General features: G+C 39.3%; 1 protein-coding gene across 10 annotated transcripts in view; it reads left to right on the top strand.

Moving 5' to 3' along the window:
- The window catches only part of CHST9 (carbohydrate sulfotransferase 9), a 93,839-nt gene extending 66,534 nt beyond the window's left edge, over positions 1-27,305 (top strand). For 6 of the 10 annotated variants that reach the window (XM_035318839.1, XM_035318842.1, XM_035318843.1 and 3 more), the window contains 2 exons: positions 9,686-9,723; positions 25,764-27,305. In XM_035318839.1, the coding sequence (XP_035174730.1) occupies positions 9,686-9,723; positions 25,764-26,861 (1,136 nt within the window). In that variant the 3' untranslated portion in view covers positions 26,862-27,305. Of the gene's footprint in view, positions 1-9,685; positions 9,724-21,351; positions 21,424-25,763 lie in introns of all 10 variants that reach the window. The other 4 variants (XM_035318847.1, XM_035318848.1, XM_035318846.1 and 1 more) reach the window with 2 other exon arrangements.
- Positions 27,306-27,919: the final 614 nt, after the last annotated feature.

The raw sequence follows: 27,919 nt of genomic DNA, 5'->3' as shown, positions 1-27,919 counted from the left end.
TAATGCACATCCATGGTCTGCAAACCTGTGTAGACTTGTCCCGTAAAGTAGTCCGTCAGCTATTGTGATTTTAGTTCTAAAATTCTACCTCCCCTTGTTACGCACATTACATCCTACAGTGACGAATGGGAAGATTACTTAGTTTGTTTTCTGAGGGCTACTGTGTAAATAATATGCTGCGTGGTCACGTTCTTCTCGTAGGTCTCCATAAAACTGCACCTGCACATTTTATGGATGCAAATTGTACCAAGGTACCAGCTTTTGGGTACATGCATATGGTCCCTTGCAAGCAGCAGTGTTATTTTGGGGGGGCAGAAGATGTGTGTGTGTGCAAAACCTGCAGGTGTGGTTTTAAAGCCCACTTGAGAGTTTACCTTCTGTGTGTGAAAAAGGTGCATTCTACCTCAGAACAACTCCTTAGCCTCTGCCTGAGTGATCAAATTGATACAGTGCATCATTTAGGCTGTCGCCAATGGGGTACCTCACAGTTTCTGGGCACTGGATGCTACCTTGCTGCTGTTATTTTTAGTCTCCGTTTAATTAAAAGAAAACATCTAACCATGTTTTCAGTGACATATATGAGATCAGTTCTCATAATTATTTCTCTAGCTGAACTCGCTTCATCACCCCTGCCGCTTCCCACTTTTGAGCACTGCCAATACCAGAGTTGGCACAGGAAGGATGGCACCTAGAGGGAGTCACAATGGGGATTTCTGAAGTAAGCAAAAGCCTCTTGCAAAAGCGGAGTACAGTGCTGTTTGTAAGGCTTGGAGCATCAGGATGTTTCACCTGAGGGTACGGAGGTGGTTGCAATCACCTACAGTACATGCAATATACGCTCAGTTGCTACTTGGCTAGAGAAAGTTAGTGGTAGGTCATATAACAAGCTTGAGCCACAGGTTTATCTTTAAAGACATTAAGCATACAAGGTTTTTGTTTTTGTTTTTTTTTTTTCCTCTCTTTTTTTTCTCATGTAGCAGTATTATATCCTTTGCAGACTGGGCTTCAGAGTTGATTTTGGATTTTGGGGGAGGTCATCTCAAGATTCTGATTAAATAGCTCTCTCATGGGAATTTTCTTTGACTTCTATGCATAGATTATTATATAACTTTTTTTTCTAGTCCACTATCTTTCCAATATGGAGGATACAGTTTGCATTTTCATGTTTGAAAAACGTGTTCAGAGAACATGGCTGAAATGTTTTTATATGTCTGGAAATTTTCCTGTTGAGGTTTGCTTGTACATCAATATGGGCTCTTCTTCCAAGGAGCCCCTTAAAATATTACCCATTCACTATCTTAAATGATAATAATAAATAAAGTTGTCTGTGAAGAAAGACGGGTACGGCTGTTTAATTTAGCTCTGAACTCCTATGTTAATCTGAGAATCTGACTTCTTTATAACAATAATAACTGAGCTTGCATGATCTTTTCAAAGGATGGATAAACTGTGGGAAGAGGAGGTTTTACAGTGCTCTAGTCACCAAGAGTTGACCCAAATTACAATAAGCAAATAAGTAGTCTTACCTGGTAATATAACCTTATTTGATAATATTTCGGTAACGTAGTCACAAATGGCACATGTTAAAACCGTGTATTCTCTGAATAATTCACATATCAGAAATCAACTACTTTGATTAAACAGTGTTGTCAAACTATCCAAATCCATTTGAGAATCAGATCTGCAGCAGTGGTTGAGCTTCCCACCCTCCTCTCTCCCCAGCTTCTTATGACTAGCACAAATCTGAACCTGTGTGCATCTTGGATTCGTATTATATTCTCAGTCATGGGTGACCTTTAACAAATGGCTTCCTATAACTATAGTTGAATTCAAGCTCTAGAGTTGGTCATGAAAGGTCATATTCTAGTTATACAAAATGTAGATAAATTTGTACTCCCTGCAGCAACTGATTGCTGCAGGTTTTTGTTTTGAATCTGACCAATCTAAATGCAGAGCTGTGCATTAGGAAAGGTTATATTCTAGCTTTGTTTCTTTTTGCTTTTCTCCTCCTAGTTTTCTCTAACTATAAAATTATCTTGCAGATAATTTTTTAGTTTTCCAGTTGCTAAGGTTCTATTTCAAAGGGTTCCTATTTCACCTTTTCCTCCCCACCCAAGCCCGTTCTTCACTCATGGATTAATTGCAAATTCTCATGCATGTAATCTTCCTTACAAATGTGAGCACTCTCTTTTTGTAAGTGTCGCATTCTCATTGGGGGATATTTTGCTTTGAAATGGAATAATTTCAGTGAAGTTATTTGAGGCCAATGTGCTAAGAGCGTGCCTTAAAGTGGCATACTTAGACCTTAAACAAAGAAACACGGCAGATTCAAACAAGTACAGTTTGTTTATGTAGGCATAACTCAGAATGAGTAGTAAATTGAAAGAATATTTGCTCTCATCACCACTGGTCACTTCCTGGCCTTATGTTGTATAGACAATTCATCTCTTTTTTATTTCTGAAATACAGAAACTGTAAACTAAAGCTTCCCATGGAGACTTTGCTGTGGGACTCTACTTCGTAATTAATGCCAAGAAGCTGGATTTTTCCACCCCTGTTTGGGCTTGCTGCATGCTCATCTTGCATGCCACTGCTTCTGATTCAGACTAGAGAAGCTCTGTAGCTCTGATATTTGTGGTGTGATGGTCCTAACAGGTGAGTCGAAAAAAAAAAATAAAATAAAATAAAAAAAAGAGTCTGTGTGCGTAACAGTGTCGAACTTTGTGTGTTGCTTTGCTGCTTGCCTTTGGTACTGGTGTCTTCATCTTCATATGCCATTTCCAGACCGTTCTAATTAAGATTGGATGGACATGGTATGCTTCACAGATGGACTTTCACTGATTTTCATTACAAGTGAATGATCATCAGCTGACCTTCTCTAATGTATGCCACACTGGACATCATGAGTCTATATGGCTTTGCCTCAAAATAGTTAATCTGACTAACATTTTCAACTGTGGTCACATTCTTTGTCTGGGTGGGGACAGCCATATGTTCTTAATGTGAACAGAAACCGAGCAGGAACCAAAACCAAATCCAAACTACTGCAATGTTTTAGCCCTACTGTCAGTGCAATGCAAAGCTTCAGCTGCCTAAGGCTGTAACAGGATATGTTAAAGATACAGCAGTATGTGCATGGCTCTATTTCTGCATGGGGTCCATGAGTATGTACACGCATGCCCTAGTTACTCTTCGTGGTCTTTTCCTTCATGACAGCTCTTAGGTTGCTGCTCACATAGTAAACGCCAGATAGTTTACCTTCAATGGAAAGAAGTCAAGGGCAACTGTCTCTCATTTTATACACAAAAGAATCTTAATATAGGAAGCTGCAGTGGACCAGCTGATGGGTGGAAACAGATTGTTTTGTGTCAAAGCCCAGAAACCTACTTTGTGGAAGATGACCGCATAAGCAATTGAGCTCAACACTGGAGTGTAGTCAGACATTTTAACAGATGGTGATCGGTGCTCTAGATGATCACTATATAAAGCACTGTACATACCTAGCAATATGAAAGTGGAGTCTGGTGGTCCATCTGATTGAAAAAGCAATGAAAATGAAAAAGCAATGGCCCATGCAGTGTGAGAACTGAGGCGGTTTTTACCTGTGATTTGGAACACTCTGTGATGGAGTTTGAGGAAATACATCTGCTAAGCCATAATTAACTGATCTTTGCCTGCCTAATTGCAGATGAGTAGGATTCCATGGTTTGCTCCATTTGGTTCCTTAGGAGAGCAGGAATCTGAAAAACTTGTGAAGCAGTTAGATAAAAAAGAAAGCATTTCAAAGCAGTTGCATAATGAGCTGTAAAACAAAACTGAAACAAACTATTCTTGTTGCTGGATACAGGATGAATGCCAAATAGGCATTCAAAATAAATATACGACATTGCACTGGAAACCGTCCAAAGCATGATATCAATATTGTGTTGATCTTAAAACAAAATACATTGTCTGGCATGTTTCCATTATGTCAAATCTTCCATCCTTAAAGGAACAAGGTGGCAAACCTTTACTTTTCATTTTCCCAGAATCACAAAGCAACAACGTAGGAGAAAACTGCTAGACAAGCCTGCCAAACTAATTATGTTAGTGGGCATACTGGCAATTCTGTATCATTTGAAAGTATTTGTCAGTGCTGATGAGGTAAAGCTCGAGATTTTTAATTAACTTATTTTCTGATGTTTCCTTGTCATAAGTACAGATATACAGTGTTTACCAATGCAGAATCTGGCCCAACAATATTATTTGTATTGCACCCTTCCCTCTTCTCTTATGCATATAATTAATGAATGAAGGTCCTCAATCGTATTAAAATTAATGTTTCTTTGTCAGACCAGGAACATTTATTATTATTATTATTTTCTTTTGGGGTTTCTTTTTGATTTGTATTTGTTAGGTGAAAACTGAATGGCGTATGTTAATCAACACAAGACTTTTGACTACTGGAGCTTGCGTAAATGTTTAGTTTCCCAGGGTCCTTTGAACCTCCAAGAGAACAGTTCTGCATCCTTATTAGAGACTGACAATTAAAGGTCTGTTTTCATATCAAAAGTAATCATGAAAAATTAGCTGGGGAGACCTTGGAATGCTGTGAGAATTTCAGTGTTTTGAGATGGCCAACTTTCCTTCATTTGCTTCAATCAGTATCAACTTGAGTTTCTTTTTATGTTTCCTACTGCCAGGGCAACTTATGAGTTGGCATTGTGACAGCTGAGAAGGATTATGCAATACCATGAAGATGTGATTAATACATTTTAGGCCACCGTAATCACATTCAGTTGCATAATTATCACAGAGGTGCAAAAATAAGCAAAACTAGGTTTTGAAGGCAATGCTGTAAGTTTCAATTTTCCAAATCCTATATTTGGAGGAAAATACGATGTGTATCTGAAGGAACTGCGTAGCTTACAAGTCCTGGAGATTCTGCAGTTAATTTATAGGAAATGTATGTTTTTGTCCTAAATATTATACTCCTTCTATGCTGAGTTACAGGCTTTCTCAGAAGATAATCTGTTAGTGCCACATCTCCTCAGTTAAAAGTCTGAAAACTAAATCCGAGTGTTTCTTCTTCAAGCTCTAGCGCCATTAGAAATTGCTGCAAAAGTTTGTTAGAAATGAGTGGTTTGGTTTCCTTTCACTGCTCTGGTAGGTTAGGAAATCAGTAATGAAAGTGGCATGGATCATAACCAAATAGGTTGCATATGTGTTTATTTAGGTCTATAAAAATAAAGTAAAATCCAAAGTTGTTAGTGTTTCTGTCACGAACTGGAAAAACAAAATTAAATTGATATTAGCATATCAAATTCTCTCCTCAAAACTGATTTCCTTGTAGTGCTGTTCGCTCATAGCTAAGTGAATATGGCTGTTTCAGATTATGAATATGACTGTTTCAGGGCAAGGCAGAGGGTCCCCCTCTTGTTTAAAGAATAAATTAGGATTTGATTTTGGGGAAAAAAAAAAATACTTTGTTGCTAGGACTTGTAGCAGTCACGTCCCATACATCGGCAGATCTGTGTATTTAAGGGATTTTATACTCCAATTAAATGCAGTAGTAGTCTTTTGCCTTTTGAAATTAAACCTTTTTTTCTTTTGCTATATACTTAGGGAACAAACATGCTGTCAAAATTCCTAATGTATCCAACTATTTGAACATAAGAAACAGCATCAAGCTGTTATTTGTTCTGTTGGAGTGTGCTCATATTTCTAATCAATCTTTTGTACCTGGTGATGTTAATTATATTTGAGCTAGAAGTAGTTTAACATTAAAAGGAATTACAGCAGATTAATCTGTAAACCTGCACAAATATCACATTCTTTTGTATGGAGGTAAGCAGGGCACAGTGTGCATAATTACGCGTTGTTCCCTGAGTAGGTTGGGTGCGTAAGGCTTAGTTCGTGTTGCATTTCCTTGTGACAGCATCGATTACAACATGCTCTTGGGTCTTACAGTGGTCAGTTACATTAGGAAATGTACACTGTTCCTTTCAGTAAGGTAATCTTCCACATTATAACAAAAAGGAAGCAAAACATTGAAAAACCCACCTTGCTCTGGAAACAGGTATTGGTGTACTAATTAGCAGGTGGAAATACAGAGAAATCTTTTAAAGAATGTTTGCTGTAAGTTTTTTTTTTTTTTTTTTTTTTTTTTTTTCTAAAACAATACAGCTTGAGGTCAACCCAAGAAAGCCATTTATCTCAATCATGCAAAACCACATAAATGTAGTGTTTTCCACTTTTTGTGACTGGAGAGACAAGAAAAAAAAAAAAAAAAAGTATAAAAATTATTCTGGGAGGTTTGTTTCTCCACTTTTGGGTTTCAATAAATGTTTTGTCTCAGTTGTATCAGTTTAGCTTTAGTTAGAGTGGCAGGAGAGCAGAGCCTCAGCAAGTAAGAATTCCAGTTGGTACTGGTAAATACATGTCTTCTGATGCAAAACATCAGTGGAGTGTAGTTGTCTATGGTGGAGACCGTTTGATATGCTTGCATTGTCAAGGCTGGTCAGATAGCACTACTCAGCTGAGGTAGAAACAGTTTGCCTTGTAACATGTAGAGGGGGGAAAAAATGTTTCAGGAGCAATACAGGATAAGAACAACCCATTCACATTGCAGAAGACATGTCTCTTGGACTACACTGACTACCAGCTGAGCAACTTCCTTATAAGTTTCCAGATGGCAGTAAATTCCCCAATTAGTTTGATGTTCATGCATCCATTCATCTTGTATGAGCTGCTGTCTCACTGCAGTGGCTCAGGAAAAGCTGTTGTAAATTTTGAATTTAGTGTTGAAGGTCTATGGGTAATGAAACATCTGGCAATGCTCAAGAATTATGTGAATGTCCTGAGACTAATGCAGGTGTTACCTCTGGGACTGATTGGCCTGTTCTGACAGTTCTGGTTTAATTGTTGTTCCATTGCCTTGTGTCCTTTGAATTTGGACCCTTTCTCTCTAATGGAGCCAGAGAATGATGACAGTCACGCCAAGTGATCACAAAGCACCTAAACAGACACCCTTCTCAAAATTATGGGTTCCTTAAGTAAAACACAGATTAGTGACTAGCCATTCTAAAAGTAATTCTAAAATAAAAATAAAATAAAAAGCAGGACAGACAAAATTTTGGTTATTTCAATGACAGAGCCTTCTACTGTCCTGCTGTTAATTGCCAGATGAAAGTTTGAACACCTTTCAGTGCTGTAACTAAGTTGTGCCTTTAAAAAAATTATATATATATATGTATATATTTTAAGATGAATTCTGGAGGGACATTTTTATTAAATAGCTGCTGTTTTTAAAAGAATGTCCATTTTAAACTTAATGATGATCTATTACAGTAAGGAAGGGGGAAATAAAAGACTATTCTATCCATGCTAAGGAAAACAAAGGCGTTTCATGTGCTCATGTTTTTTTCCACTTTTTTGTAGCTTTTCACCTTAAAACAAAAGTACAGTACACATCAGGACTTTGCCGACTTCCTGAAATATTGGTGCCAATGTATTTGCACCCTAATTTGCAACATCTCTGTTATTATGGATCTTGGCCTCTTCTGAGCATAACTGCTGACTATGCCAAATTCATGTAGTTGTTTCGTGATGAGGACAAGGATCATCTAGTGAATAAATGGGGAACGCAGTACTCAATTTGCTGTTGACCTTGAATTTGATCTTCCTCCTGTCCTTAAAAGCCTAGTCAATCTCTGTCCTATTTAACCCATGTCATCATTACTGGTATATCATGCAGACACTTTGGCAACTGCCTTCTCCTTGATACTGTTGTATTTAAATTAAAAAAAAAAAAAAGAGAGAGAGAGAACTAAGAATGAACTAAGAGCTACAAGAGCTACAAAATTCATCTTCACTTTTTCCTTAGCCATGTCAGAAGTGGCCAGACAGGTCTTTCCCAGTCTTTGTGTCCATTTTTATATTTGCTTGAGGTAGAAACCACAAGTTTGATTGATAATGCAATTTGCATCTTGAGGCATCACTGGCAATACAATGGCATGAAAGGCTACTCTCATGGAGCGCACTTTTCCCTCTAGGCTGACTTTAGAAACTCATTGATGTCACTTCCTTCCTCAGTCAGCAAGTGAATTTTTACTAATTCTCAAGACCAGCTGTCCATGCTGTCAACAGAAAGTTATTAAAATTCCTTTAAAGTGAATCAAAATAGCCTAAAAACAAATGTACTGGGAAACAGGAAAGCATCAGTATTCAAAGTCCACAAACCTTTGAGCAAAATAGTGTTGATCTAACCAGAGATTTCAAACACTGTGCTTTCCTAGCAACTTGTATATCATTACAGAATGCTAAAAACACATATTCCTTTAATCTTCTATTACCAACCATCTATTTGGTTAAAAATTAGTCACATGATAAAATTCCATTAATTCCAAAGATGATCTCAGTGAACATGGGAATGCATGTTGGAAATTCTCCCCTAAATTATGTGGGGTTTTTGTGATTTTTTTTGGGGGGGGGGAAAAATATATATATATATTTTTTTATTTAGTAAACAAAAACACAACAGAAGCAGGCAGGAAATAATTATCATAAGAGACAATCGTATAATATAGCCTGAAGCAATTTTCTTTATCTAAATTATCTACAATGCTTTCCTTGAAAATAGGAGAATTCTCAGCAACAAGTAGGGAAGAACATTTTCCTTTAATTATTAGTGTGTTCTAACATTTAAAATATTTTCATCTCATTTTAAAACTTCTATCTTGTGCCACACACATCAATGCAAAGAAACTCAGTTGAAATGGAGCATCATTTCTAGTGCTGAAGGAGGCAGCCCTTGGTGCTAGGCAGAAACAGGCTGCCCTGACAGTTAATGGTGGTACTGACGGGTTATAAAGTGTCCTATCATTATTACTTAAAAAACACTGGGTACATGTAACCTGGTGGGATCGGTCAGTGCAAAATTCCTGATTTTCCCTGATACATGTGGGTAGTCTCCAGTAGCAAAGGGAGGGTAATTGATACCAGCTGCCCTTTTGACAGATAGTGCATGGGAAAATTACTGTCTCGTTTGAACTTAAAGGAAAGAAGAAGTTTGAGTTGACACTGCTGTGAGGGTCCCAGATAGCTCTAGGAAAGCAATGTTCTTTCTAGGCTTTGATCATGTCTTCAGGAGTACGCTCAAGGACGCTGCAGAAGAAGGCCAGGATGAGGGAGTGAGACCGTAACTCAACTCACCACTTTGGAGATATTATCAGGATAGAATTTCTCCCTTGAGCCAGCTGACGCCTAACCTCAGTCATGACACAGGCATGTAATTTTATCTCAGGTTAACAGCAGAAGCTGCTTTTCTCCTCTGATGCTCAAATCCTAAGCTGGATGCTACCAGTCTCTCAGACACGTATATGTGCAGCAGTACATCTCACAGCATTAATTAAGAGCTTTATAGAATGTATTTGAAATTTGTTGCCTTCATTTTGTATATTGTAATTCCTTGTAGGTTACCAGATTAGTAAGATTGGATACCTATCTCAATCTTATTTTTATGGCATTTTGCTTGAGAGGAGCTTGTTTTTTTCCTTTTACTTTGGATTTCTGTTTATAAGTTTCAAACCATTTGTTCATGTTAAACACTATTTCTTATTTACAATGTTTGTTTTTTTGTTGTTCTTATGTACATTATCATATTCATTAAAATATGTACAAACTAATTATTTTCTTTCTCTTTCAGCATCTGGAGAAAAATTGCAGCAACAGATAACTAATCAGGTATTTTGACACTTACATTTTTTGTTGTTTATTTTTTCATGTAGAGGAACTGTAGAAATTACAAAGAAGAGAATTTCACAGGAAAGGCTAATATTAACTATACACGTATGTTTAGGACTACAGATGTATCAAATTCACATGAGCAGCCATCCTTTCGGTTTAAACCACAGATTTGCCATTTAAGCGATTCAGTGCATCTACTTAGCAATGTGTTGGTTGTGAGGACAGAGCCCATCAATACTTTGTCCACTGGTATCAAACTTTGTAGCACAGAATTATGTTATGCTTTTTTTTTTTTTTTTTCCCAAATGAGTGATACTTCTATTGTTTGCTAATATTCCTTAAATATATATATATATGTATATATAAAATAGTGGTATGAAATATGTCACATGTAAATGGTGTCTTTCAACATTGTTTAGGTTTTTATTTCTTCTGTAAATTTTCATGAGGCTTCACTAAACTGGGAAAGTGCTTGTGGAGGAGTTTTCTATCCTATCACTACATGAGTTAGAAGTAATTATTTAAAAAATAGCCTTTATACATTCCTATTCATTATCTCAGCATCAGGAAAAGTATATAGGAACTATGCCAAAATAAAATTTCCCTTGACCAGATAGAGAGGAGGAAAGATATAGTTTGCTTCCTAAAGAATATGCTCTTCCTGAATGGAAAGACTGGACTTGTACAGCAGTGGTGTGTTAGTCCTCATTGACAGCTTCTTGTCCTCTCACTGAATGCTGTCATCTAGATGGCACATAAATGGGTGTTTATATTGTTTGTGAGATTTATTTCTTAGCCACTTAAAAAGCAGTCATTAGAATGTTTATATTCCAGCAGTTTCCCTCCATTAACTATTCTTCCTTCCAAGCCATAAGTTGATGCATGGCATCATACCCCACCATTATCTGTGAACTGACCACCTAGATGGGGACTGGCTACCTAAGGCAGCTGTGCACAGTCAGGGTCCAACAGCATTCCCCTGTGGTGGCACAGCACTGCATGGATGTCACTGTCACTTTCAGTGCTTTGAGCTGGCACCACGCCTGACCAAGTCAGGCACTGAAGGTCTGGAAGGTCACAGGAAACCAGGTCCTGAGACATCAAATAGTAACCATCACTTTGTTCCATCAGAGCTGTTCCCATTACCTCAAATAATTGATGGTTAAACATATTTAGCCCTGAATTTAGCATTCCATCAAACAAAGAAAAAAAAATACATATTTTCTAAACAAATGTAAAAATGTTCTGAAACTTATTGAAACTTGTGAGCTTTGGCTGAAAGTTTATATCCTAAAACAACCCTAATTGACTTTTATAAACTAAATTACATTTGAAAATTAACCTGAAATGTCTTCCGCAAATACTTTTGGGAGTCCTTATTGGCCAGAAGGGGGGGCAGTTGTATTTTTAAAACAGCTTGAGGCTACATTGACGGGGATGGCTGACTAGAGATCTAATTCTGCACGTTTTCCCTGTGACAGAATCAGCTCAGTGGAGGGCATTGCCCTTCACTAAGGAAGGATGGACTGTGATAAAAAGGACATTTGTCATAGTTGCAAAAGGTGGATTTGGTACCATCCTTTGTGTATCTGGTCTGGCTCTTTTACTGCATGCCATTGCCTTCTCCTCGAACTGCTGACAAGCTCTGTCTCTCTGCAGTTAGCTTAAGAACATGTTTTTCAGTAACATTTCATTGCTTTCATATGTGGAGGGTGTACCCAAATAAAGCTGTGAATAGTTGATTTGGGGATGAATGGTAGACATTCATTTTTAAATTGATACTAGTGAAACGGATGATGCCCAATTCTGAACTAACTTCCTTTGAGCCTCCAATAAGATGGAAGACTGTTTTAAATTAGAAATCAATTAGAAATCAAGTCCGCAACTTAGGATGCCATTGCAGAGTCGCTGCGTGTATGTTTTGAAGTAATATTACTTCAATAAAAAGATTTAAACTGAAGTTGATCCTAATGGAGAACTACCCCTAGGAGGATTCTGTTGATTCCCAATACTGAACCAGAAGTTTGATATGCAGGATAAGATATTTACCCAGGTAAAATCCAGTAGTCTTCTTTATGTCAGTGCAACAGCTCTGATTTAAACTGGCTGCCAGAATTTTAGTGAGGGAGAAGTGGTTCTGCAGAAGACGGATGATGTTACAACTTGACAGGAGCAGTAGTGTGAAGGGGCAAAGAGCTGGAAATGTCTTGTTGAGAAGTGACTGAAACAGGGAAGGGATGGGGAAAGGATAAAGATACTTGTACTACTGATCTCCTGCTAGGTAAACCCCCTACTGTTGGCGGGGATGTGGGACCTCTGGCATCTTAAAGACCATTGTCTCTTTGTGGTTCTTAGCTCCTCCTAATGTCTAAGCAGTTTTGTGAAATATAACATAGGTATATTACCACAGTAGTATGTTTCCAAAACCCCTAGTCGACAATTACCACTTTTACCGTCTCTTGTTTGCTTTGATCATGAGGCATTTGCTGGTTTTCCTTGAGCACCCTTTTGTGGTTTGTGTATATGAGTCTGCATGTTTGTTTAACAGCAGTGGTCAGCTACCACTCTGCCTGAACAGGGTCATCCAGGCTTTTCAATACCTGTTTTTAGCTACCTTTGCAACTTCAAAGTAAATCCTGGCACTGATCTATGGCCTGATTAGATGTAGCATAACTACTGCTAAGGGAAATGCAAGGAAACAAGAACAGACCTTGTGCTTCTAACTGGGTAACTGTCTTGGTTAAAAAACCATTACAGACTGCCAGTCAAAATGTGTCTGAAGGCAATCCTTTGTGTTTCATCCTTGCCACTCAGATGAATCTGTGTTGTGGTCTTAATGCATACTCCTACATGCGGTTTTGCCCAGTGCTTCCCAGAAGTTTGAAGGACTATCAAGAATATGCATACTTGAATTTTGAATCTGAATGTGTTTGCATGGTCATGAGTTAAAATCATGTCTGTGTTTGTCTCTTTTGCAGTGAGGTTGCTGATAGGGTCAGGAGACTGGTGGGAATGCTCCACAATATGTCCCATTATTTTCCTCCCTGAGGAGCTCTCTCATAGCAAGCTGTCTTGCAGTGGCATCTCCTTCTCTTAGTCTTTGAGCAACTCTGTCAGGGAGGATTTCCTTTTCTGCACATCAGGATGGGGAGACGCAGTAACGAAGAAAGGGCTTTAATGAAGCAAAGTATCAGCTCAAGCTAGGTGTGAACCAGGAGTACCTGTACATCTGCTAAAGTAAAAAGGTGAAAGAAAAGTCAAACAGACCTTTGTTAAATGACAGTGTAAGATTGTTGCACAGACCATGTTGGGGAATGACCTCTGCTTCCTTCAAGTATCCATGTGGTGTAAAAAACTTAAGCCAAGATGAGCAAAAATCTCCACAGTTCAGTCCAAATTCCTTTATTTTCCTTGTGCAGTGCTATGGTCTACGTCAATACTCTCCCCTACCACCTTCATCCTCTTATACAACCTAGCTATCAAAAGTTCAGTCTGTGTATGCCGGCTTCCAAGTGCTGGTATTTTGAGGTTATCTAATAGATATATCCCTTGCTCCCATTTTCCCTGTTTGGGATCATATTCCTCACTGTTACTTCATTCCCCCAGAATTAAGAGTTTGAAAATCTTCAAGAAAACTGATGCCTTTAGCCCACCAAACAAATGGAACACTTCCATATGCTTCATAGAATTACATAGTAGTTGATGCTGGAAGGTGCCTCTGGAGATCATCTAGTCCAGCCCCCACAAATCAAAGCAGGATCAGCAACAGCAGGTTGCCCAGGACCATGTCCAGTTGGGTTTTGAGTACCTCCAAGAATGGAGGCTCCATAGCCTCTCTGGGAATCTCTCTCAGTGTTCAATACCCACAGAGGAAAAGTGTTTTCTTATATTTAAATGGAGTTTCCTGTGTTTTGGTTACTGCCTGCTGCCTTTTGTCATGTCACTACGCACCACTGAGAGGAGTCTGGCTCCATCTTCTTTACTCCTCCTAGCAGGTAATAACTGGTAAGTTATCACACAGTGATAAGATGCCCCTGAACCTTCTCTTCTCCAGACTAAGTCCAGCTCTCTCAGCCACTCCTTATAGGTCAGATATTTTAATTCCTTAAATATCTTTGTTGCCCTTTACTGGACTCATTCCAGTGTGTCTCTTTTATGCTGGGGAGCACAGAGCTGGACACAGCACTCCGGATGTCTCACCAGGGCTGAACAAAGTGGAAGAATTACCTCTCCCAGTCCACTAGCAATGCTCTGCCTAATGCTGCCCAGGATGCTGTTGACCTTTGCCATGAAGGCACATCCATTACCACAACCCCCAGGGCCTTTTCTGAAGCTGCTTCCCAGCTGGCCAGCTCCCAACTTGAACTGATGCATGGCATCGTGCTTCCTTCTCCAAGAGGTACACTTTGTATTTCCTTCTGTTGAATTCCATGAGATTCTAGTTTACCCCTTTCTCAAGTCTGTCGAGGTCCCTCTGAATAGCAGCACAACCCTCTGGTAATAGGAAAATAAGACAGGAAAAATTGTTCAGGTTTGCCCTGCACATAATGTTTTCTTTCTTCCAAACTGATCAGGGGTGCTCCTGATACCATTCTTAGTGCTCTTCAAATTCAGATAACACAATATGCCTTCACTTATGAAACAATTCATAGTATTGAGATGGTGAATCTCAGAAACATGAGGGAGGACATATCATTAAACACGAACAACAGACACTTTTATTTGAGAACCTTTTCAGTATGCTTTTGGAAGAAACCGTGCTTGAGCTGTATACACAGGAATATAAATGCAATATGTGAAGATAAAAAATATCCTCAATTTTATGAAGAGTGATTCTTGTGATAAAAGCAAGGATTAGGGAATGCAAAAGGCTAAGAATAAGGTTGGACACTGAGCACAAGTAATGGAAGAAGTGACATGAGTTTTGAGCAGTGAAAGTCAGAAAGGGCTGGGAAGTTGAGTTGCAATCCTGACTCTGAGCTTTCTAGCTGTCCCTTCTCACTCTGTAAAATGGCAAGGTTTTTTAATGTTAATCAGAAATTAGGAATTACAATATTCACATGGGCTAGGCAATTATTATCTTTCCTTGCAGACATTGAAAAAATGAAGTGTGAAGGTCAAAGGACTTTCTCAAAGTTACAAAACCAAACACTGTGGTTCTGGCCCATGCACCTACTCTTAACCACAGCACAGACCTTTCTATTCATTCCTCTGCTTCAAAGAGGGACAGTGGTTAAACTAGTTAGTGTTTGGATGGTGCACTGATCATCTGTAACACTAATGGCATGCATACCAAGAGGACTGCTAGACCAAAAAACAGAGTAAACCAGAGTATTTTCTATTACCTGTGATAAACATGAGCTAGTCTTCTCCTGTGAAAATAGGGTATGTTACATTCCAGTTAGTATGAAGGAGCGTGCAGCAGATAATTCCCTTTGTAAATTCACAGCCTATTTATTCCACGGTAATTCATGAATGTAATCAATTCTCAAGTATTATTTTTTTGTTTGTAAAATTGAACACACAAATTTGTTTAAAAGTATATGAATGTAGGCAAACACAGATATGAGATATTTGCCAACCTAGAATGCAATATACATTCATATTTATTTTTTATTTACCAATAAAGTCATCTAATTTGAATTAAATGCTAATTGTGATTGAGGGGAAAATGCTTTGAAGACCTCTAGAGATCTTACTGTCTCTTCCAAAGCAATTTGGGGGAAATTGAATTCTTCATGCCTGAATATACATTAATATTCTTCTGAACCTAGTTTCATTTGAAACTTTTCTTACTATTTCTAAAAGAACAAGATGTCTTGTTTATTCTGTAAGGTAAGTATGTTTATCTGCTGACAAGATGGAAATGGATTTGATTTGCCAGCAGAAAATCCCTATGGATCTTACCACAGCCACTAATGGGAGAAATACTGCCATGTATGCAGAGGCACAACATTACATTACAGGCCTCTATTCTCAAAAGGGATTTTTGTGGTGTTTTTGTTGTTGTTGTTGGTGGTGGTTTGTTTGTTTGTTTTTGTTTTGGGTTTGTTGTGTTTTTTTTTTTTGTATTTTTTTTTGGCGCAGGAGTGTACATTTATTTATTCATCTTCATTTTTACATGTCTCTGGATGTAAATGCTGTTGGTTCCCTGGGGAGACCTGTCCAGTTACACTGCCAGGTCATCTCCTTGTCAGTCCTCCTGTGATAACATTTGAGGCCAAGGACAATTTTAGCCAACTTCAACACGGTCACCAAAGGAGCTCAGCAGTGTGAAGGGGGCTGGCTGGTCAAAGGGGAAATTTTGACCTTGCTGGGGGAAATGCAGAAGGTCACATCGCATTTCTGTACCCATTTCAGGAGAGGGTTGGCCAGCAAGGAATGCAGCTGGTGAGCTACCACATTCATGTTGACCACTGCGCGTGGTTAGATACAGGCAAGAACTGGAAGTACTGTCCTGGGAGAGAGGATAGGGGAATATGACTGAAACCCCTACAAAACTAGGCCACCACTTGTCTTGCTGCCTGTAAGAATGGCTTGTTGTAAAGTTTGTTTTAATGTCTGTAGATGAAGTAATCGGTGGAAATCCAAGTAATTGGTGGAAAGGATTTGGTACCCAACTCAAAGCCTTTTGGGTTTACAATCATGTAGTTTCACAATATAACAGATGCTCTTTGCCTCATTTTTATTCCAGATATCTTAACGGACATCCAGACTCCACATTTGGCTACTCAGAATGAACATCTAAGCAACTACTTAAATAGCTATATCTTCACTGTAGTTCATGAGGGCAGGTTAGGAAGGAAACTGAAGTACTGAAATTCAACCCAAGTCCAGGTTTGTGATAACCTCTGCTCATTCTTCATCTCCCAGTGGAGGCAGCTGAGCCCTGTAGGTGCAGATGTGCCCCAGTGTTGGCAAGACTAAACCAACCTTGTCACTTCCTTTCTCGGTGTGGTGGGAACCCACAAATGGCCATCTTGCTGGGAAAGCTCACACCTGCCAGATTGGGCTACATAAGGAATAGGTATGCTGAGAGATATTCAGATGGCATTGGGATATCTGTGAAAACTGAGTCAGTGATTCCCTGAGATAAGGAAGTCCATGGTTAATTTTCTTCCTCTGCCACAAAAGATTCAAGACTACAACTTCTTCTGCCTCTAAGATCCATGTTGTATCCTGCAGAAGTAAACTAGGGAGAGAGGCTCACCCACTTGGTGATTACAGCAAACCCTGCAGCCAGGGTTCCAGTCCAAGCTTGCAGATTTAGCAGATCTCCAGAGTTAATGCCGAGCAGTTAGATCACTCTCTGGGGGAATAGATGGTGAATCTCCTCATGGAGATGGTGCCAAGGGGAACCAGGTTTTCCTGGTGAAGGGGGTTGCTGGTCACCAAGTACCAAGACATGGTCCCTAATTCCTCTAAATAAAAAGATGTCAGTGTTTAGCCTCCAGTGTCAGCCCTCTTCTTTAGGGAGGAAAATTAGGGAAGAAAATAGATGATGTTTCAAATGTGAAGTGTACTTAAGAATGCCTATCTGGCTTAAAATAGTTATTTTTTATCCTCTTCATAAAATGACTGTATATATGAATTACCATGTACTTGGAAATAACGATTTTGAGAATTGCATGTCAACAAAATAAACTGTTTAGATTATTTGATTTGCTTCTTTGCTTTAAGTTATGAGAAAGTAGGCACACTAACAATATTTAATGAACTCAAAGAGACAATACATAATATTTGGAGATTACCTGTCATTTTCAGATTTAAACTTCCTACATGCAAATAGTAAACCTACCAGTCAGTGGAACACAAGAGTCTTTTATCTAATGTTCTTTTTCATAAAACAAGTATAATCTTAGTTTGAGTCCATTGTGAATTTCAGGTTGTTTAAGCTGCTTTGCTATGACATTGTTCTGTACAGTGAGAGCTGAGTGAAGATTTCTGGTTACTGGCTGAAGTGGCTGACACAGGTTCTATTAAGAGTCTACACTGAAGAGGACTGAGCTCGGAAATAAATACTGATGGAACACACTGGGCTACGTATTCCCTAAATGAGTGTGACTGCACAGGAATGAGGCAGGGCTAAAAATGACCAAGGTTAAGTGGTCTGTGATCTGAAATTTGCCTTTTACTAGCAGACCATTTTAGCTAAACATCTAGAGACAAGCACTCTGTTTAAACTGGATGCAGTCTCTGCCCAGCCACAAGCAGTCTGGGCCGTAATGTCTCTGTGCTTGCTTACAAGTCTGTAAAGTTACACTGGGAAGAACCAGCCCCATGAAATTGTTGTCAGAAAGTCAGAGTATTAGCATCGACGCTGCACTATATAGGGGCCAGTTTATCACTACTATTGATCAACCTTGACAATGGTTTCTTTATTCGTAACAAGGGTGGATGCTTATTTTTTTTTCAATACTTGGTTGCAGCTCTCTTGGTGAATCTTTAATCTGTCACACAAGCTTACATGGCTGTGTTAGTTTCTGATAACCATGGCATTTTAATTGGGACTTTTTTGTTTTTATTAACTGTGCCTTGATCTTTCTTATCCATCCCATTTTGAGAATGTTTTGGAGAACCCACATGTTTTGAGTGTGAGAGTGGAAACAGGAGGGAATTAATTCCAGATTTGAACAAGAATTGGCAAGTAAAATTAGAGATTAATTTCCTTCATCCAAGCTGCTGACCATATGAATCAGCTTGCTGGAGTGGCTGGTGCAGACTGTCTTGCCTCATCACCATGGGTGACTATACTTCATGTACTTGGAGAGAGGAGGCACAGAGAGGAGGGAACCAAGTGCAAAGCCTTCAGTAGTGTATCTGTGAGGGTCCTGGGCACAGAAAAATGGTTTCCTCCTGATCCCTAATAAATGGGGACAGGGCTACTACTGTGGTCTCGATAATATTGCTGTTTATCTTGCCCTGTTGGGCCTCTCCACTTTCCCAATGGCCTGTGGGTATGAGTTGTTCTCCAAAACCAGCTCTGGTCTGGTGGTGTTCTTTAAGCTTTTTCCACACCACCTCATTCCCTGACGCTGGGCCACACCACATTAAAAAATAAAAATAAAAAAATCCCTCTTCCCTTTTCTTCCTCACTCACTTTGTCTGTGCCCTTGCCACAACTCTGAGTTACCCTGCAGTGAGATGCCTAGCTTTCTGCTAGATTCAAGGGGCAATAGTCACCGATTCACAAAACTGTTTTGAAAAGCAGCACCCAAAATGGCTGGTATCTGTTCATTAAAACTTAACTGCAGTATTTCTTACTGTGATAAGCTGTTCTTGTTTGTACCTGGCTTTGTGTTCACAAGTACCTCCCTTGAACCTAATTACATTTCAACTACAAAATACAAAGTTTGCTTCTCTTGCTTCTTCATTAGTCTCTGCAGGAAGCTCTGATCACCTCATGCACTCACTTCTGTTTTCTCCTTTCCCCAAAACTCATTTAGTAATCTTAGAGGTGGTTGGTACAAGTATGTATGTTTGAGGGATACATATAGCATAGGAAAATGTTCTGTGTATTAAAGTTTTGCCTGTCAGGCTTGTGACTGATGGCTCCACATAAGAAATTTTGCTAGAACTTAATCCAGATGAAACATTAAGCTTGCTGCTATTTTGTGACCTTTTAAGAACTTTGGGGGCAGAAAGAACTATGAAAGTTCAAAGCACAATTGTTTCATTCTACCTCTTCCCTAATGGAATTGTGTATAAACCTCAGGGTGACATTATACATCTCTGACACAAGGACTTCCACTGAACTTGCAGTGTTCACAAGGAATACATACATCACCTGTGGCTCGTGAGGAATGCAGCAGTGATGATTTGCCTGGAATAAATTAGATAAGCCATAAATTCATTACTTTGCTGGGAGAGGAGTTACTGGTGCCTGTCTCTGGAGTAGCTGTTCTAAGTACAAGTGATGAATCAAGAGGTTTATCTGCACTGCACAGAAGGCAAAGCATCTCATCAGCATTTCATGTCACTTGTGGCCAGCCTGGGTAGTTTATCCAGTGGGAGCACCTGTAGGGTTTTTCTTCACTCAGCAATGTTAAACTAGGCATCTTCTATGACGTGGGAAAGTTGTGGGCATATTTACTGGTTAGGTGGGGTAGCATTGCAGCGGAGGAGTCTCGCCATTATGAATTATGCTTTGTAAATGCTCTTCTAACACAAAGAAGTTAAGGATATTCCATACTTTTGGCAGACTTAAGAAAACTTGCACATTCATGTATAAGTATAGTTCTACAAGTTTTTACACTTAAAGTGAGGTATTAACAGCTGCGGGCTTCACTGGCATGCTGGAGACGGAGCCATGCAAAATTTTCCTCATATTTCAACTACATAACAATTCTGAATCATCTACCACAATCATGGACCTCTATTGAAGAAATCCTCTTAACTGTACCCAATTATGTGGAAAACTTGATATTTTAAGCAATAAAAAACCCTATATATTACCTTTTCAAAGACTCACACCTACCTACAATCTGAGTAAGAGGATGTTTCTTTTAAAGTCCTTCAGTATTGAAGCTGCCTGTATCTAAAGACCTAAGTTAAGAGACTGATCTCCCTGTGCTCCCTGATCAGTAAAGAGTCAGAGAATTAATCAAAAAATGAACCACTATTTCTGTGTCCGTTTCCTACAGACGGATCCTAGAGAAACAAGTAAGGGTCTGAAATTAGGAGGTCATTATAATATAATCCCCACATAAGAGGCGCCATAAAGATGTATACAGTGAAATAAAATATTTAATGCTCTCAGTCCATGCTGAACTTTGACACTGCCTGAGCATATCCAGTACCAAAGGACTGGGATGTAAGCAGAGATATGGTAAATACTCCAAGCATGTACTTAATACTCCTTTCGTCTCATCTTTGTGGGGGGCAGGCTTTGCTTCTCATGGGTAGGTTTCTGTAAGTGTGTACTGCAGAAGCCCTGCAAGGGGTTGATCAGAAAACACAAATGCTCTGTCCTTCTAAACAATTGCTTTTGATAAATTTCATCAGGAAAAAGAAATAAAATAAATGAAATAAAAAAATCTTATAACCTGCTTTTCTCTTAAAGAATGGAGATTTTATCATCTTGGAATGTTTATGTGTTTGCAGAGCACCCATATTAGCTGTGCAGTACAATACTGCCGAGAGAATCCTGAGGGCACTCAAATCTACAGCAAACAAATGCAAACCACAGGGGAAAGTACAGTGTGCTCCCAGGTGATTTGTGCCATTGCTCCTCAGAAGCATCTTAAAGGACTGTTTTAGCAAGCATTAGGACAGAAAAGATACTTGCTAGATATTGAGAACACATACCTTATGAATGCCCACAATGTAGGTATTCAGTAGCACAGAAAAGCACAATAGAATAGAATATTTCTTTCCTCCTTTATTCTCTGTCCTACTTTTTTATTGGGCTCACTTAATTTTATAATTCTTGTTAGTAAAAATGAAGATCCAGCAGTAAAATGTTTAGGAAACAGCACTGTCTGCACTGTAGGCCATTAAATCTTGGTAAATCAACTCTGGAATATCATCCTTTACAATACATCCTTATCTTTTCTTCTTCTTCTTCTTCTTCTTCTTCTTCTTCTTCTTTTTTTTCTTTTTTTTTTTTTTTTTTTTGGATGGCAGGATGCTCTAATTGCAAACTGCCTAGATGAGATCCCACCAGTGCATTGTAAAACTACCACAAAGCATAACTGAGTGAGTCTTAACCATCCTTGGCAGTAGTCAGTCTCTTCTAACCCAGTGGCTTGTGAAGATATTAAAGGAAAGGACAGCTTCAACATGTGTAAAAGAAGATATTGGTATTGACTAGTAATTTCTACAGTGAGAAAAAATTCTTGCGTGGATGGGGGAGGAACAGGGAATCTCCAGCAATAAAAGTGGCAGAAAAAATCCATGAACTCATTAATGACCTCAGAAATGCCTTTTGTTTCAGCTGGATTGTCTGCCAGTAGCCAAATGCTAAACTAATGCTGTGTTAAATACCTTTTTTCTTTGTATTTAAACTAATTTTTAAATCTCTCTTCTGATCCTGTCTAGCTAAAAGCAGACAGAGGTTATATGCATACTCTTCTAAATTAGACTCTTGGCCATTTCTTAACTTTCTTTCAAATGTGTTAATGCAAATGAAGAACAAGGCACTCTGCATAATTACTGGCAAGGGTGCAACACTTCACTGGCTTTTAATTCTTGGATGAAATGTGCACAGCCTGCTGCACGGGTTGTCAGCATGTCTCAAGGACAGACTTGCTACTATCCAAGGTGACTGTGGAGTTTTTCTCCTATGCTAGGCAGCTAGTTCCCAAACACAGCTGCTCCTTAGAAGGGCATGAATGGCCATCTCTTGTTTGGACACTTGTCTGAAAGAGTTTGGTAGGACCATTTGCATGGGAATGTCTGGATCCAGAGTTAGTAACTGCTACAGGATTATCTGCTGGCTGCCCGTTGTTGGGGTATGTTCAGGCATGTTCCAAAATGATGGTGCTCAGCAGCTCGTGTGTTGAACTGTTAGGAATGTAGGTATAATGGCCACATGTTGTGTTTTTGTTGTTGTCTTTGTTTCTTTGTTTTTGTTTTGCTGTTGTTGTTGTTTATTTGGATTTTAATTGTTATTGGTTTTGCAAGTTTCTAGTCTTCCCATTCCTGATTCAAAAAAAAAAAAAAAAAAAAAAAAAAAAACATATCATGGAGATGTTCAGATCTTTAAGCTGTCATAAAATGTGAAAAACCATTGGCACCAAGAGGAAGCCAAAGAAGACGCCTATTTTTGAGTAAGGCTAGTATCATAACACATTAAAGTTTTTTCACAGCATGTGGCTTTCAGCTCTCTCACCCACATAAGAGCAGTAGCAGTTAAATATGCCAGACTGCTATGCAATTTTGTTTAAGAAATATGGCACTACTTACTCAACAATTAGTTATAAAGTTAGGTTCTTAAGAAAACTTTATAGTTAAATGTCTCTCATCAAATGCAAAGCCTGATTCATCTCTTGATTATTCTTACCTTCATTAGCTACTAATGTCATTACTTAGGCAGGTATATAGGCAGGTTTCATAATTTTTATTTATTCACTTATTTTAGTCGGAAAACAACTGTGGCAATGTGACAGCCATTTACGGCTTTGAAAATTATCACTATCTGTTCCCATTCTTAGAAGCAGAAAGTTAAAGCCAGCATTTACTGCAAGCACACCATCCCTTGTGGAGCTTATAATAACATTTATTAGCCATTACTGTTGTATTCACTATGGGATATGTATCTCAATGAGAAGGGGAAGTGGAGAGGGGAAGCAACTAATAGTATTTTACATATTTAGATAATTTTTTTGTCCTCAGAACTTCCCGTGTCATTGTTTTTCCCCTAGGTCTTTTTTTTTTTTTTTTCCTTCTGTTTGGGGCTTTTTTTTTTTTTCTTCCTGATAGATTCTTTCTTCTTTTGCCTCATCTTGCTTGGAGGGAACCCCTTTCAAGTGACTCCCACTGTGCATATGTTGTTCCTTTAGGGTGTTACCTGAGATTTCTCTGAATAGTTCTGCCCATCCTTCTCTGAAGTCTTTTAATCCCATGAAAAATCCTTCAGTAGTGGTTCCTACAGCGGCAGTCACGGTTTCTGAGACTGAAATACAGTCCTCTTCTGGTATCTCCTCCAGTTATCCTCTGTGGTTGGTCCTGCATCCCAGGTGGACTGTTTGAAATGGAATAAAAGCAAGAAGAGACACTTTTCAGTCTTTCATGCTGTCCTGGTGGAACCAAGGCATCTTCTATTGGTTCGGGATGGCGGACTGAATTCAGGAAGTGTATGGCTCTGAAGCACTTTTGAAGCTTTAATAAGAAATTTGGATGGTTAAGTGCCTTTTCACTGAAATACCTCCTGAAACAGACTACTGAATTTGAATTACATACCATAGTTAATTCATGAGGTACTACTACTCTCTCCTGAATTTTATATGGATTGGGTACACCATTCCAGCCACATATATCTAGGAACTGTGTTCTGTGTTATCAAATTCCCCAGATTCACATGGATGAATTTAAGGTGTTGGTTACTTGGTTCCTACCTCTGTTAGGAACCTTGTATTGTGTGCTTGATTTCTCTGTATCCCGTATTTTTCATTTTCATATTTTAAAGAGCTTCATTTCAAGGTTCAAACATTCAATTAATTTGTAAGTCTGTGGTTTTGCAGTAGCATTTGTAAGTTGCCATTAACTGTGATGCTAAAATTGCCATTAGACTCATAGGTTTCCCGTTTTACTACTAGCACTACCTTCTGTTATTATACACTGACCATTCTTCTGAATTATTTCCATCCTTAAGCAGAAGGGATAAATCTCTAGGCACATGTGTTTCTTCTGTTTAAAAGAATGAAAAATTAGAAAACAAAACTAAAAATTAGATGATATTAGAAAAACAGACCGGGCCAAATTGAAAGAATTCAATTATCCTTTTGCAGCTCTCAAAACAGTAACATACACTCTCTTCTTAGATGTGTAAGAGCTACATGACAGTCCTCTTTTATTTGCTTTCACCAATGCAAAAATCATTTTACTCAGTTCAATGAAAGCAAAGACCTGATAGTCGGTGGTTTTTGGCAGTACTGAATCCCCTTGGTTTGTTTTTGTCATTGGAAATTGCTACATAGCAAGATAGGCTAACTTTCCTTGGAACTGCTTGTTTTTCCACAGGCTTTATTTCAAACTGGAATTCAAGTTGTGTTCTCTGCATTACCATTTTTACATTATTCCTCTAAATAGTTAACAGCCTTTATTTGAGTCAGCCTATGAACTTTCCCATCCTCCCAAATACACACTTAGGGTCTGCCAGTCCACAAATCAACTTTCCAGTAAACGTTTAATCAGTTTATGGCAGAATAGTCTTTTTGTGCAGGTTTCCAAAAAAGTTAGACTTAAGAAATCAGATGGTTTCTGTATGGGTGTCCATCTAACTGTTTGTCAATCTGGTATTTACCAAAGGATGTTTAAAAACCTATTGACCAGCATCCCCTCTCTGCAAAAGTGTAGTGAAAATAGCAGGTATATAAATGTCCCAATGCTGCAGACCTGCCTGCTGAAAGGAGAAGAGCTGTACAAGCCTTAGCAGACACAGCAAAATCCACTCATGAATAAGAGAGCAGAAATAGCTGAACTGCAAGAAGGTGTTCAGTCAGCTTGCCTGATAATTTGGGGAAATTTCCCACAAAACACAGGTTTGAGATTTGCTGTTTCTTCAGCTCATGGACAGCACAGAAACTGGGGACATTAGAAGAGACGTCTGGGAGGAAAGTCTCATCTTTTCACATTCTTTGCAGGGTCTCTAGTTGATGTTTAGTTAGTTGATGTCATTGATGTTGGTGTTTAAATAAGTCAGATGGAAAGCACTAAAAGCACTTATTTTGCCGTATTGGCTGTGAAACCAGCTAGCTCAGGTGCAGACGTCTGTATGGCAATACCTTATGTGCATGCAACCCAATGCATGCCACTTCCATGATCTGTCCCTAGGGGGAAAGGAAGAGGACGTTTTTGGAAGAGGGATTTTAGCTGTCCCTATACCCCACCCAAACCTACCCTCCTCCAACTATTTAGGAGCCATAGTTTGGTCCTGGGGAGCAAGTGGTCCTGGAGCCACCGGGGCTCAAGGACTGCTCCAGCTCCCAGAATATGTGCCAGCAGTGAGCTCAGGTGTGCCATGCACCTTGAAAAGCTGTTGGCAACGTTAAATTCAACCAGTGTTGTCACGGAGGGAAAATGTAATAGGCACAGAAAAGCACCTGGCCAGCCCTACCTGGACTATCAGTCTCCCTGTGTGAACGTCTTCGCCCTTCTTAAAAGGTTTGGCATAAGCTATTTATTTTTGTAGGAAGACCTACTGTGCGCTGTCAGGAAAGCTTCAGAAGCATGTATTTCAGTAATTAGCCCAGCTTGTTGCTCACTTAGTTGTATTGATCAACTGGTTGAAAGGATTTGCGATACTGATTGCGATGTGAATGGGTTTGGCTGTGCTGTTGCTGCATTGTAAGCTATGCTTCTTTCAATGTTTGCAGGACTTTACGCTCCCACCGTCAGGGACACAGAGGAAAGTGGTGCAAAGTGGACACGTTCCTCCTGGCCGCAGTAGGCAGGAGATGGCCATCTTGGGCAGCAGGCACTGGCGGGGGAAGGCCGACCCTTTCGGTGCAGTAGCTGTCTCCTTGGTGAGCAGACTGTCAGACCAGCAGAAGATCAGCGAGCCACCTCTCAGCCAGTTCAGAGAAGTGTATTTACCCCCTGCACTTCGCCCTTTGAACAAGACTTTGGTCAAGGGCGATGAGTGGAAGGATGTGGGTAGCACCCAGGAAAAGCGCAGGTCCTTCCTGTATGAATTCTGCAAGAAATACAACAGCAGGAAGAAGCTGCGGACGCACCTCGTGCACATGGTGTCACGAATTTATGTGGAGGACAGGCACAAGGTCCTGTACTGCGAAGTGCCGAAAGCAGGCTGCTCCAATTGGAAAAGAGTCCTCATGGTGCTCAATGGACTCGCCACTTCCACGCGCAACATCTCCCATGACGATGTGCACTATGGAAAACATTTAAGGAAACTGGACAGTTATGACCTAAAAGGGATATACACACGTTTGAACACGTACACCAAGGCTGTATTTGTACGTGATCCTTTGGAAAGACTCGTATCTGCCTTCAGGGATAAGTTTGAGCATCCAAACAGTTATTACCATCCAGTATTTGGGAAGGCAATAATTAAGAAGTATAGACATAACGCAGATGAAAAGGCATTGAAAACAGGCTCAGGAGTTAAGTTTAAAGAGTTTATCCAGTACCTGTTAGATTCCCATCGTCCAGTAGGAATGGACATTCACTGGGAGCAAGTCAGTAATCTCTGCTATCCCTGCCTCATCAACTATGATTTCATAGGAAAGTTTGAAACCCTGGAAGAAGATGCCAATTACTTTTTGCAGCTGGTAGGTGCTCCAGCTGAGCTAAAATTTCCCAAATTCAAAGATAGACATTCCTCTGATGAGAGAACAAGTGCAGAGGTAGTGAGGCAATACTTAAAGGAACTGTCTAAGGAGGAGAGACAGCTGACCTACGACTTCTATTACTTGGATTACTTAATGTTCAATTATTCATCACCAATTGTATAGCACCAGAATAGCTTCAGGATTCTATTAGATATTTATCATTTTGGAATTCATAACAACTACCTTAACATTACCTCTGAAAGGAAACAAAGTAACTGCTAAGTGGAGTCCTCTTGACTTACTGGTGGTTTTATAAACTAAAGTGACATCAATTGACATAAAGTTATAGGAAAATGCACAAAAAAGACCTGTAAACAGCATAAATTGCACTAAAATGCCTGAAAAAGCTGCTTTTACCATTACAGATTATATTGTGGAAGCGGTAATGCAGCCAGCTGTTGCATTAGCCTACCTAATGTTCTTTTAATGGTTTAAGAAAAAAGCATTCAGAATAGCATGATTTTTTTTGGTGTGTCTGCTTTAGAAATTGTTTTTGAAACTATTTTTGAATGTATTTTTTACTTTCTGTTGCTTATTAATAAAGAAGCATTGGCTAATTTTCTAAAATGTTTGCAGTGTTCTCAGTTGTAAGAGTTGGTTGTTTGATTACCATAAGACTGTAGCTGCTTTTAGACCTGTTTTTTTTTTTTTTTTTTTATCTGAAGGCTGGTTTTGAATACAAATACATAAGACCACAAATAACACAGCAGCTCAACTTTTCAGCGTGATAAGTTTGGGTAAGCCTGCCATCTGAAGTCACAGTCCACTACCCCATTTTGGCTGATGTGCTTGCTGTAAACAACAGACATGAGCCTCCTTTCAGAGAACTGAAATGTACATTAAAATTAATTTTACACTGGAGTCCACTGCGTGATGCATACCCTTGTCCTGGTGTTCAAGATAGTCTTTATTTTTAGTGGTGGGCAAAGCCTTAGGGTGGTGGCTGTGAGACATTATAATGTCTGTACCAAGAAGCAACTTCACTGTTACTGCTGTGACTGCTCTTGGTCTGCCAGTGTCTGATCATCCATCCAGGTCCCAGCAATTTGTTGCACAGAAGGTGCATGTACCCATCACCTACCAACCCCATGGGCTGCTTTTTGACCCCAGAACTTCCTGAAGTCACCATTTTGCTGTTCTTCCTGCCTTGTCAGCACCTACCAAACCCCAGGGGCAGGGTG

This window comes from Oxyura jamaicensis, chromosome 2, assembly GCF_011077185.1.
Source record: "Oxyura jamaicensis isolate SHBP4307 breed ruddy duck chromosome 2, BPBGC_Ojam_1.0, whole genome shotgun sequence".
Taxonomy (NCBI): Eukaryota; Metazoa; Chordata; class Aves; order Anseriformes; family Anatidae; genus Oxyura; species Oxyura jamaicensis.
Note: the sequence above shows the minus strand (reverse complement) of the source record. Positions and strands in the feature narration are given on the sequence as shown.